This window comes from Cupressus sempervirens, chromosome 10 (genome assembly GCF_028749045.1).
Source record: "Cupressus sempervirens isolate cs-2001-9-10 chromosome 10, ASM2874904v1, whole genome shotgun sequence".
NCBI lineage: Eukaryota > Viridiplantae > Streptophyta > Pinopsida > Cupressales > Cupressaceae > Cupressus > Cupressus sempervirens.
Window position 1 is genome coordinate 73,742,650 of NC_143127.1, and position 13,719 is coordinate 73,756,368.

Here is a 13,719-nt window from a genome sequence, read left to right on the forward strand (position 1 = left end):
TTGAATCATCCAGGGTTAGAAATTATTGATGCAATGTTAGGATTATAGTTTAATTTACTTTTTTTTAAGTTAGGTTTAATGTTATATTAGAATTTTGTTAAAGGTTAAAATTAAATTAAATTAAATGTATGTGAAGACATATCTATGTAAACTAAATATACACTATACATATGTATATTTTATATATCACATATTTACGTGTATGCATATGTGTGTTTCTCTCTCTCTCTTGGTTAGTATTATGGTTATGGATATGATTTATATTAGAATTTAGATAAAGGTAAGTGTTAGGATTAGGGTTCAACATTTAGGTTTATAACTTAAATTTTAAGTTTGAAATTAGGGTTTAACATTTATTATTACTATTAAGGTTAGGTTTTATTATTTATGTTATGTTACATAATTTTCTATTAGGTCTTACCATTTAGGATTATGGTTTCAAGTAGGATTTATAGTTTATCATTTAGGATGTACATACATTATTTAGGATTAGGGTAAGGGTTAGGTTTTAGCATTTGGGTTTAAGATGTATATTTATTTTGATATTCTTAAATGGCTGGTAAAAAAGTAGTTGTTAGTGCCATGTTAGTTATACCACCATATTAAGAATATATAATCTTTGAAAGGCATGCATGTATCCCATGTTTTGAATAACTTGTTTTAAGAATAGGTAATTGTGACAATATGAGAAAGCCCATATTAAATATGTATATAATTATATAATCTAGGGTGTTAATTCTTACAAATTAATTTTGTATTTCATATCCTCACACTCATTGTCATTTCAAATAATTGTCTCAATAATACAAACATTAATAATCAAAATATTTCACTATACTAATATCATGACATGCTAATTATTACTAATGAATTATTCCTCTCTAAAATCTATGATATATATATCTGTGTGTGTGTGTGTGTGTGTGTGTGTGTGTGTGTGTTCTAATCATATTGATTTACGTTCAAGGAAATTATAAAAGATTATTAATAATGGGAAAAATTATAATTTTTATTAAAATAAATCTTTAAAACTAAGAATTTATTATGAATTATAAATATGAAAAAAATCTCATAATCTTACTTTATTTAAGAATTTGTAACTAAACTACATCATCCAATTGAGAAATATAGAAACATCTTAGTTTTCTATATACTTTTAAAAATATCCTATAGATTTCTCACTATTTCTAAACATCAAAAAGTAGGAAGTTTCTATATATTTATTTTGTGTCTTTAGAATATTTCAACTTTTTAATATAGTTCACATAAATATTTCTCATTAGAAAAGTGTAAAAAAATAGAAACTTCTAAATAAAAATGCATTTTGTCAATATAGAAATATTTTATTCTTAATTAGAAAAATGAGATCTTTAAATCCTATACACTTCATAAAATTGATAATTCAAATAGATATAAAAAAACATATTATTAATTACTACTTATAAATACTTAAAATTCTAAATCATTTTTATCACTCTAGTAGAATTACTTGAATATAAGATAATAATGTAATATTTTACTTTTTATGCTAAGTCTGAGATCCAAGGCTTTACATATAAGATTTTTAAGTATAATGGCATTCCTGATCTACAGAGGAATCTTATAGTACATAAGAAAGTAGTGAGGATCCGGCTCATTGGTTAATCAAACTTTGAGAGTTTATCAATGTTGACCAAGTTCGATCCATGCTTTAACTCCTAAAAAGTTTGGGGAAAAGATTTTCATACACAGAACTTCATGACCACAAATTGGTTATCTTCCAATAAACAATCCATCTCTATTTTCGATTGAATTTGTGAGAGATTGGAGGAACATTCTCTCTTCCACTAAAGCATATATAATGGGAAGCTTTTGTAGTTATGAAAGTTGCATGAATTTCAATCTTTGCAGTTTTGATATTATCGGTTATCCTATCTATTTTAAGTTTCCTTTGAAACATTTTCTTGTCGCCTGGCTTTAATTTCTTCTATAATTATACTTTTAGTTACACTACAATTTCCATGGCTCTATTTCTATTTTCAATCGCTTCCATTTCCTTGAGCCCTAAATAATGCATTCTTCTTTTTGTCAATAGTGAATTTGAGAGCAATGTGAACATTTTATCTTTTTCTGTGTGAAAAGGTCAAAATGTCTATTCATCCATATCTAGTTTTAGTTTTTAAGATGTATAACCTGCAATTTAATTGATAAAAAAAGTTACACCCCACGTAGAGTTTGGATTGTATATATTTATAGTAAAATAATTTTGAAAGTAACATTAATTTAAATTAAGTTAATTACAAGTACCTAAATCTATTGAAAAGCTTGGTGCTATGTACAAACACAGTATTTCAATTCAAAAAGCTCAGATCCAGTCAAAGTTGAAACAAAGAGACATATACCATAGCAGATTTCCACCACCATAGAGCCAATGTACAGATATCTCTGCATGCCCACCTCCTCTCTCATCACCCAAATGAATCTCCTTGCTTGCCTCTAATTCACCTACAGTCACTTCATTCTTCCTCTCCAACAAACTTCAGGATGCTAAAGCAGATATAACAAATTTTCCTTTTCTTCTTAACAGTAGCTACTTGTCCATATAATATATATTAGAGAACAAGAAATTGTCTTAGAAATGAAAAAAGATGTGTTGAATCTTTTTATTACCGTTATGAAAATTCATAATGCATCACAAAAGATAATGCGTAAGAAGAGAAGGAATACAATGAAACCCCCAAAGGTCGCTGCACAATTTAATAATTTGTTGATGGGTCACTTGTCCATTTTGTTGTAATTTATATTTTAATTTACAAACCAGTCAATCGAACGTCAATTTTTTTTTAAATGTCTAAATGTTTACATTGATGAATGCTTCCACTATAGAAAGCCTCTTGGCTTAAAAATTAAATTCTTAGTTTCATTAATTAAAATATAATATATTTTAATTTTTTATTATAACCATGATTTTATTTTGACTATTTGTTTTATCAAGAAAAAATAATTATATTTAATTCTCTCCCACATGCACACAACTTATGTTGGTATCACTCTACCTTACTATTTTATCTCTCTTCCTCTTCCTCGTCTATATTATCTATCCGTTTTCCCTCTGCATATATGTTTATATTGTTATTGTTCTATACTGCTAATTATCTCTATTTATATCTCTATCATAGTTTTTGTCAAGTGCTAATAATCAAAAATAGTGTAAGTTTCATTTGATAATCAAGATGAGAATAATACATAGTTGAGAGAGTTTTTCCTACTACTCATGGTTCTGAAGTAGCATGCACAGTATGCTTAAACATATAATGTAATACTCAAAATGTTTCATCACTTCTTCAAGTTCTATAATTCAAATATTGGTATGAATATGTTTCCTCATTGCACATATTTTAAGTTGTCAATGTAAAAGGTGCAAATTTGTCTAAAGCATATGTATTGATCATAGTATGATATTAAGTACTTAGTGCCATATTGGGGACTTTGGCCTCTTATTCTTGGGCTTAAATGCCCAAAGATATAATAATATAACATGAGAACTTAACAACAAAATATGAGTCATCCTATCAGATCACAAATGCATTTCTAGGACAAGAATTTAACAACAAAACATGAGCCATCATATTAGATCGCAAGTGCATTTTTAGAAAAAAATTAATGCATTCACAATGTTAATTTAGAACTATTTAACCTTATTCTCACTCATCTACACCTCTACAACCATTATGCATTAGGCAAGAACTATGACGCATTGTGTCTCTGGTTAGACTTCTTTTTTTTTATATATCTCTTATTAATTTTTCATAATAGAGTTTTTCATAATTTTTTTAAATAATTTTTTTTCATATTTAATAAATTTAATTTAAATAAATAATATTTATTAATCTATTTAAAAGATTTTAATAAATATTATGTTATTTAAATTAAAAATTATTAATAATTTAATTTATTCACATAATATTATAATTTAAATATCCACTTTTAACTATTGTTTTCTTGTGATCTCCACATTAAATTATGTTGTGATCTCTATTTATTAAACTTTTGATTTTTTAAGTTGATTTAAATTTTAATTTTTAAATTATTTTAAATTATTATTTTACATTAATTTAATTTTTTTTAAATATTGAATATTTGTTAGAAATGTCATTATTTTTCATATTATTTTTTTTGTATTTCTCTTATTAATTTTTCGTAATAAATTTTTTGATAGTTTTTTTCTTTTTTAATGATTTTTTTTTTCATATTTGATAAATTGAATTTAATTGTAAAATATTAAAATTATTGAACTCAGTTGTTAAGCAATATTCAAATTTTCTAAATATTGTAAATTTTATATCTATCTTTTAATCTTCAACTTTTTATTTTTGTATTTTCATTTTAAAACAACTTATATTTACATTATTTAATGTACATTCTACATTTTTTTCTTAAATTTCATCTCCTATCAACGAACTCGTTGCATGTACAAAAGCATGTGACTACTAGTATTATTAATTACTAGATAATTATCCTACAAAAAGAGTCCATTTCAATGTAGGATACTAACAAGTCATAAAAGTTGACTTGACGATGATACCATCAAACATTTCATATCTACGAATGTAAACTTACAACCATTATTCATTAAACAAAGATCATCTCTAGTAATCCTTTAATGATTTTGTGATTCGAGGCGATGTACGTAGCATCTGATGTTTGGTAGATCCAATAATTCAAAAGCACAATCTACAGATGTAAAGTTATCTCAATTCCGTATGATTTGCAGAAAAAAGGGATAGTTTAGCATAGAAGATGTACAAGGCAGCCTTTTCAAACCAAACAATTTGTTTTTTTAACCCTTACATTTTCTACATATGATCCTTAACGAATCTATCATTTCTTAACAGTAGGATGCTCTGGCTGTGGGCTATGACTACTTCATTTGATATTTGGATACCTGAACATTGTAAATCATATGTACAATAATTGGAGGGGCATATAAAGCTGACGTCTAAGACCTTTCCATCCAGATCATGAGTCTATCTTCTTTGTAAGGGACCCTTACATCCAGATCATTTGCCTATCTTGCAACTCTGTAAGTTACATCGTTAACTTACAAATATAGAATCGGCAACTTACGCAGTCCTTAGTTTTACTACCTAATCTCTCAAGACATCGCTACTCTCTGTTTTCTCTCTTCAACCACTTCAAAAGAGGGCAAAAAAAAAACTCAAGACTTGTAAAAGTAAAGTAAATACAACAAATAAATCAAAACCTGTACCATCTTTCCTTTAAAAAACACAAACTCCTCAATCTGATGGCTAAGACTGCAAGTCTCATCCAAATCTGCAAGTTGAGGTTACAAACTCACCAAGCCTGTCCAGGAATTTATACCTACGATAGTACCAGGGGCCAAGAGATGCATACCCATTTAAGTCAAAGATGGTTAGGTCCATGCAGCCTCATGATCAAGTTGATTGATTGATTGATGTTCAACAAGATCTAAATTACCTGTCAACTACTATAGCTTTCACAAACCAGTGGTCTTTTATAGTATGATTTCATGTGTAATAGGCATTTGGTGCTTGGTCACTTAAAATACACCAAGTCTCCACATTAATCCGTACAGGGCATTTGACCAGAGATTACTATGTCGTCTTATTTATTGTTTAAGTATCATCAACCACCATACACAAATGCAGCATATTTTTTAGCTCTTTCATAACATTTTCCCTGAATTTTGCCCAATGGATTTGAAGCAAGCAGTGGAACAATGATTTCAATATGATTAAGGACAAATTTTTGAGGCCCCAATCCAACTTGCCATAGTAAACCCTCATGGGGAAGAGCTCTGCCATTCTGCCACTCAAACTTGCAATCGTAAACCTCATGGGGAAGAGCTCTGGCATTCTGGACCTGTGTTCATTCCCATCTCTGTTCGAACACTTCATACTTTTCAATGGGTTTGGCACAAGCCTGATGCAAGTCTTGAGGTAAATATACTTTTATAAGTTTACAGTAAATCCAACTTATCACATCCAAATGAATTTTATATTCTTGTGAAAGCAGTTACCAGAAAACAATATCTTAAAAGGTCATTTGAAATGATGATTATTTTCTTGTATTTCTGATGCAGATCACTGATCACATTAAGATAGTGCATTGTTCAGTAAAAGGCAGCTCTTTATTCCAACTTTTTTGCCTGAACTGTCCACTCATTTCAGACACCATTTTGTTGGTTCTATTGAATTACACAAAGCTAGCAATGTAAGTGATGGGAATTTACACAGCCAGCTCAAAGGTGCCAAAGCAATTGGTTAATCAGAAGAGGAGAAGATGCAACATAGTATATATTATCAATTAATGAACCCAAAAATAAAGCATGCACAATACTAACCTAGAAAGTCAACACAAAGCTCTAGATCACCTATTCTGGTTAGTTCTAAATTGTAACAAAACATGAACCCTTTTCTTTGCAAACAAATCCTTTATGTACCATGCAAAAAAAAAAAACATCTCATTGACCATTGAATTGTATCACCCGCAAAGCAATAAAGTTTGATCTCAGTCACTTTAATAATAAGTTCCATAGCATTCTCCCATACAAGGAGGCAGACATAAAAGATACAACAAATTAAATATAAGTTCCGTTTTACATTGAATCTTCAACGATTTGGTCTTCCACCTACAAAATGGATGTGAAGGATTTCACTCGTGACATGAAACTGCATCCAAAACAAAAACCATGGTGTTAGAATTCAACAAATCGGTAATAACCAAAAGTAAAAGTACACAACTGTCCATGCAATTTCTGTTTAGTTGCTGAATGAGTAAATAGATGGATTATGCTATCATCACTGCAATATTGTATTTTAGAAGAATATCAAACCAATTAGTAGCATTAAAATCTAAATACGCCATGGCCTTGACAAAAATAAATCAATCTCTACCAGTAAAGCATATACCTTATAAAGTTATATGTGACTGGGGTACATGAAAACCCTGACTCGCCCTCCCTGCCCAATCGCAAGATTTTCATATTATGATATTTAATATTTATCAAAAGGAATCAGAACTGCTACCCTGAGTTAAAAATAACAATTCAATACTTATAGGCGTACCATTGACTTCGGAGGTAAATTTCTCTTGAACTTTGCTCTCACAATACCACTATTGCCATGTGGTCTTGTTACTTTTCCCCATATGGACCTATAAAAAGTTCCATTTTTCTTTGTTTTGGCCTTGTAGATATAAGCCATTCTTTTACCTTGATACCATTCCACTTCCTCCCGTGTGTTCACTCCCTCAATTTGAATGAGAGATGTGTTTGGGTATTGATTTGATTTGGACCTGCTCAAATGTAATAAATTTAGAGAAGAACCATCATTCTATTAGTTCATCAAAGTCAAGAAAAACGAGACTGAAGTAAACAATTTCAAGGGATGCATAGAAATAATATCATAGCAAATACCTTTTGTAACCCAGAATGACTCCTCGTACATAGAGCCTAGGTAAAGACAAACATGCCAAATAATTAGCACCTAGATAGTAAACCATTTATTTAAAAAATTAAGTTACAAGATTCAATATATTATATTGGTTGAACTCTTAAAGGGCAGAGAGAGGTTTCATGTAAGTTTAGAATATCAAGACCATTTGGACAAGTTCATAGCTAAAGTTTAGAATATCAAGACCTCTTGCAAGTTGAAAGCCATATAACTTTCAAGATGATGATTACTTGTGCATGAAATAAGGAATCATATAAAAGAAATATCTGCTCACAATGTTTCAAAATTTGATTTAATAAACCACCACACACTATTTACAGACTGTCGCCAGCTTGACAGCCTCATTGTCTAAGCAGTAAGATCACTAGGTTCCAAAATAACAACTTAAGCATCTTCAAAATATAATATTTTTTCATACACAATTAATTCCAACCTTTGCAGTATAGGTGCTGTGGCAGACGAAAAGAAAAACATGATACTGGAGTTTATTTCGCATTTTTTCCCCTTGAGTGATAAATCCTATTGTATGGATTTTTCAATTGGCCAGGAGTATTTTCCTGATACAGTTGAAGACTGAAACATCAACAGAACAAAAAATTAGTTATCATGGGTTGGCCTTTGCTACCCATGATAAAAAGTCTTGGAGGGCAGTAATTCATTTTTATTCAATGAATAATGTTTCAGCTGAATCAATTTTTTCGAACTTGCAAACATTTACCAAAAAAACGGCCTATCTCAAAATCCATATTTTCCTGTTTAGCATTCAAAAGCCTCAGGTGGACACAACTGCAGTTGTAACGATTTACCTGTCTTTTCTCTGTCAACTACAATTTGGAACACTCTTTTATCTCACCTGAGCTTTTCAACAAACCCCTTATTATCAACAAATTCTCTATAAAATAAATTTCATAATAACCTATTCCTTTATTAAAGCCTGTAGATCACTGAAGGCTAGTGTTGGGCCTATAAATTCCTACTTGTAGAATGCCTTCCTTACCAGGACCATATAAGTTCTTGTGTATTGATTTGCTGGCGATATCCTTTTATCATCTGAATTTATATCACAACTATAATGAGGGATTTTTAAATAAATTATCCTGCCCTCTTGTCTTTAATTACAAGGTTTAGTTCTTGTCTTCTAACTAAACTACTGTTTCATTTTTGCAGGCTTTCCTTTTCAGGACAGAGTCGATTGCTCAAAGTAACTAGGTGGCAGGTAAAGACATATTTTTGTCCTCGCTTAGGCTACTACTAAACATTTTAGTGTATAAACAAATTTGTGCACAGCCATTTACAGATAAGTCCATCCAGGAAGATGTGCTCACCATGTATGAAATATTATCTGCATTGCATACTACACAAGGAGGGGGTTTCACTAGGGCAGGTGATCTTATTGAGGAATTCCAAGGCTTCTTCCCCACAAATTCAAACTATTGTATCTCCTATGGCCTGGCCTTGCTAGTTGATTGCACAATTTCTTCTGAATACTAGATATGTGTTTTTTGTGGTTTGCCAATCAACAATGTCTAATATCTGCTGATTTTTTAGTGAAAACTTCAAGAAGTTTTGATGCAAGAGCATCTTGGGTTTGCTCGGTGACTACTTTGGAGTTCATGGGAGGAGGCTCAGTAGTTGCTTTAGAGGGTGCTTGGACTGGAGCTTGGCATGGTCTTGGAGCTCGGCATGGTCTATGGAGCTTGGCATGGTCTTGGAGCTCGCCATGGTCTATGGAGCTTGGCATGGTCTTTGGAGCTCGGCATGGTCTTTGGTTGCTCGGCATGGTCTTTGAGCTCAGCATGGTTACTGAACATGCTCTGGGAATTTGGTGCCTGTTTCAGGCCGTATAACTCATTTTCCACAATGAGTTAGAGGACGAAAATTTCAAAGATTGAAGAGGACCTAGAGAACTAACTACAGTTCGAAGCGTGAGTTCTAATTCATTCGGAGCTAGGAGATATCGCGATTTTGGTTGGATATCAATTTTGGGCATTTAATTGTTGTTGCAGGCCAACATGTAGCATTTAATTTATGTATTTGTATTTAATTTGTGTTTTGGGCCGACTTGTGGCTTGGATTGGTATAAGTAGGGATTGTGGGGAAGTCTTTAATCATCATCGATCCATCGTGGAGAAAAGGAGGAGCTTGAAGAGCGAATTTGGAGAAGAGCTATTAGTTGTGGCTTGAAAAACAAGGAGATTGCTTGGTGGGCTTGCAAGCACAAGTTGAGATCTTCCTTGGGGGTTTCTGACAGAGTGTGGATCTGGACTAGCTAGGGCTTTAATCTTGGATCTTGAGAGATCTTGCAGAACTATTACTTGTTTTGTATTTGGCCGTAACCGGGAAGGCCTTACAGCCCAACAAACTGCATGTAACAGTTATTTTATAAATAAAGAGTTGTAATTTGGTATCAGATCTTGCATTATTGCTTCTTGTTGTTGTGTTTCCGCTGCATGGTTGTATTGCTGGGGGCTAGGACATCTCCATTGGGGATTCTCCTGCCTTGCGCTACGTCAAGTTTTGGGAGGCAAAACATACAAGCTCCCTTGATAGACTTTGAATATAAGAGATTAAATGTTTGATGTTCCTGCTCCTCCACTGCTAGACACTAGTTTAGTGATGAAAGTGTTGTGTCTAGCCCAAATATAAATAGAAGTGCACACCTTCTTGTTGAAGCTTGGAGATCATCCCCACCAGACTAGGGAACTAGATCTGGTGCTAGTCTTCATGATGATATTATCGGTCCCTTCCTGTCAATTTGGAACTGCTCCCAATCACAGGATATATGTAATAGGGTATAACACAATATAGTCTAATCTATAAAGGAAACTGTATCATATTAAAAGGCAAGACTTTTGGCAGATTGTTAAGAATTGTTAGAATTGTAATTTGATGGTAATTTAGTCTATAATATTTTCACCAGTTCAAAACTTTGGATGAATTTTTTAATTTTTGCATATACTTATACACTTATCTTGAAGAATTGTGCACATTATAAATGCAGATTGGCACTTACCAAGGAAGGCGCAAATTCATATTCAGACTATTGGCATGCCCTGTTAAAATAAAAGTGAGGTGATTTCCATTTACTGTTTATTACTAATATCTCTGTAAAACCACATCAACTTGTAGTATCATAAGTTGTATCTCTCTACAATTTCACACTCATTTTGGGTTCACTTTGATGGTTGTCCCGCATGCCACTGATCCATGTCTGATTGTGCTCAACCATGGGCATTACCAGGAGCACTACACAGTTCTATGCTCACTAACCTTGGATTTAGCTCAAAAAGCCAGGACTATGGCACCTAGCACCGTGGTCTAGCCATTTTAGGCCCAAATTTGAAATCATAACAGTTGGTAATTGAAGGAGCAGGAAAAGTGATTCCCAGTATTGGCCTTCTTCAAAATTTATGCCCAAAAGGATGACAATTGTGTATTTTATCAAGTTATCATCCCTCTAAAAACTGGGCATCCAATCAGGCATCTTCAAGGTACTTAAGGGAAAATCTGCACTCAAGCATTCATGCTCAGCAATGTGATCAAATTGTGTCCCTTCATGAATGAAGGCAAGCATTAACATTAGTCAAACAAAATCAAGCTTTATGTGAGGCTTCAAAGCAAGGAGTTTCATAACAGATATCAATTGTCAATTCAATCATTTCTTTAAGAATTTTAGCCTCCAGCATACCAAGGTAGGCTATATTTCATCCAGCTTTTCTATAGCAGAGGTGGAAAGAAAGCATAGGGATGGCTTAAGCAAGGCCCTATACAACACAATATCTTTCCCTCTTATCTATGTGGAGGTTACAGATTCTGTTGGAAATTAGTGTTAACATAAGTGCTTAGGTTGGTTATAAGTTATTGAAAAACAACTTAATATTATTGTTAAAAATTTAGAATATAGTTCTTGTGATTTGTAAGAATATTAATGTATAATATATATTATCAGTTGCAAGAGAATTTATAGGCATGTGAGTTGTTAGAACAACTGATATTATTAAGGGGAGGTTTCTATAGCAAAGGAGATGTAACTCCTTTTAAAGTTTGTAATGTATTTTAAAAAGGTGACATTGAATTGTAAATTATATTATCGTGTGCATTCTGAAATGCTCTATGGTATCAGAGCTGGAATGGGTGCAATTTCCTCACAGGAATACAAAGGAAGATGAGAGTATGTGACATAATTTTTGGCAGATTGGGAAGTTGAACAAATAAGGACGGTATATGACAATTGAGCTACCTCTTATCATTTAGGTGTTAACTTTAAATCTTAGAACATACTATAGTACATTGAACTTTGAGTCTCCATCTATTCCAATATCTTCATTTTTGTTGTATTGTCTTTTCTTTTGCATGATTGTAAGTATAGGCAACATATCTCCACTCTATGACAATATCTCTCACGCATCACCTCGTCTCGTATTTTTTTGAAACTTAAGACAAATTTGTGAATGACATTCTTATTCTTATATTTAAGTCTGAGAGAATACATTTTGCTGCTTACACCTGTCTAGTGGACTCTTTAATGAACTGTTTTTATTTATTATGTCCCATGAACAGCCATTGTTCAGATCTTCATATATAACTGGGCCAATCAGCATATCTGGGACAATCTTGATAAAGGGTAGTAATACCTACACTTTTTATATTAATTTATGCTATGTTTCTAAAAATATTTTGGTAGAGACATGATATTTTTACATCTGTTGTGATTTACAAGCAGGGGACCTGTCTGTCCCATTCATGAGTAGATGAAACTATTTTTGAATATCATATTGCATATATATATATATATATATTCTTATCTTTTAGCGTCAAGTTCATTTAGCTGCAACGCAGCCCTTGTTGTTGATGATTAATCATAATAAAATCAGTGCCAACATTCTGATTTTATGCATCCACACTACCGCCACAATATGAATTGATCTAGTCCATATCAAATTTTGTTTCAAGGAACTAAACGATGTTATGAAAATGCCCAGGACAGATTAATAAAACCACAAGAAAACCCACGGCTTCAGATCCAGGGTCTCCTTCCATATTTCCAATGTGGCTAGAGTTGTTATTCAGAAAACAGTGAGCACAAAAAACCCTTCAATGATAAGTAAGCTGGACTTCATATATACAACAGAAAACCGCTCATAGAGCATCGCAATACATGACTTAGCATAAGAACCTGTCTATAGCATGCTTCACTAAAATTTAACCACATCATACCGTACACTAGCTAAAAACAGCTTCTTCGTGCTAGAACATCAAGACAATTACGAAAGAAAAACCTATAATATACCTTCCACAGATTTTTAGCTTCCAAAATCCATGATAATCGAACTCCACTAATTGTCACCTACTCAAAAATTGAATTCTACTCCTTAATATATTTTGCAGAAGAGATTGGCCCTTAGACAGGGAATTTTTTTGCATAACCCATCAAAACAATTGATTGGAAAGGGTTACAGAAGTATCATTTTTGTTTATAAATCAGAAACAAACAGATCATCTTAACAAACTGTTAATTTATCGGGAAAGAAATAGAAGTATGTACCTTACACGCTCTCCTTCGCGCCCCTTCACCATTTTTCCTAAATCCTGTAAACCCTAATGAGAAAGAACCTGAGATGTAAATATGTGGCGTGAATGAAACCCTCGGCTAGGTTTTCACTTCGGTTAGAGGACCAAATAACGGAGCAATAGAAGATCTAGATTCATTCCAGAACAGTTGGAGTGCATGTACACCGTCCCGTATAGCACTTAATGCGAGCATCTTTAAGAAGGATTATATAAGGGGCAATATTTTTCGAATATTAGTTAGGGTGCATATAATGGAAGGGGCTTCTTAAAAAAAAAATCAGGTTTATAGCATTATTAGTTCTTGCCGAGGCAAGATACTATAGCATCCTAGTGGGTGCTACTGCCTTTTTTTCGGGACCAATCAAATTGTTTTATTTTAAATGCACAAATGTTTTGTTACTGTATTTTCTTTAGATTGGGGTTTATTTTTAGAGATTGTAATTTGTCAATTGTTCATTGGACTATTACGTGAACAGTAGGGCAGCCACTCCCAAGGTTGTTCCAAGAAATGGTTCCAACAAAAACAAAAACCTGAAAGCGGTACAAATATCAATAGCATCGACTATAGCCCGTGCAATCCCACCATCAATTCAAAACTGAGAATTCTGATCATCTCAACCGCGTGTTGTTGTGTATTTGTACACAGCTTGTGCTTATCTCCCCATCCACGCCT

At 32.5% G+C, this 13,719-nt stretch overlaps 1 protein-coding gene across 1 annotated transcript; it reads right to left on the reverse strand.

Annotated features, from left to right (window-relative positions):
- Positions 1-6,471: 6,471 nt before the first annotated feature.
- Positions 6,472-13,228, reverse strand: LOC149532648 (large ribosomal subunit protein eL33y). Its single transcript, XM_089803841.1, has 5 exons — positions 13,021-13,228; positions 7,439-7,474; positions 7,089-7,317; positions 6,933-6,983; positions 6,472-6,692 (listed from the first exon to the last, which is right to left on the reverse strand). Exons 1-4 carry the CDS (start codon positions 13,050-13,052, stop codon positions 6,942-6,944), a joined length of 339 nt encoding a protein of 112 aa, XP_089659967.1. The 5' UTR covers positions 13,053-13,228; the 3' UTR covers positions 6,472-6,692; positions 6,933-6,941.
- Positions 13,229-13,719: the final 491 nt, after the last annotated feature.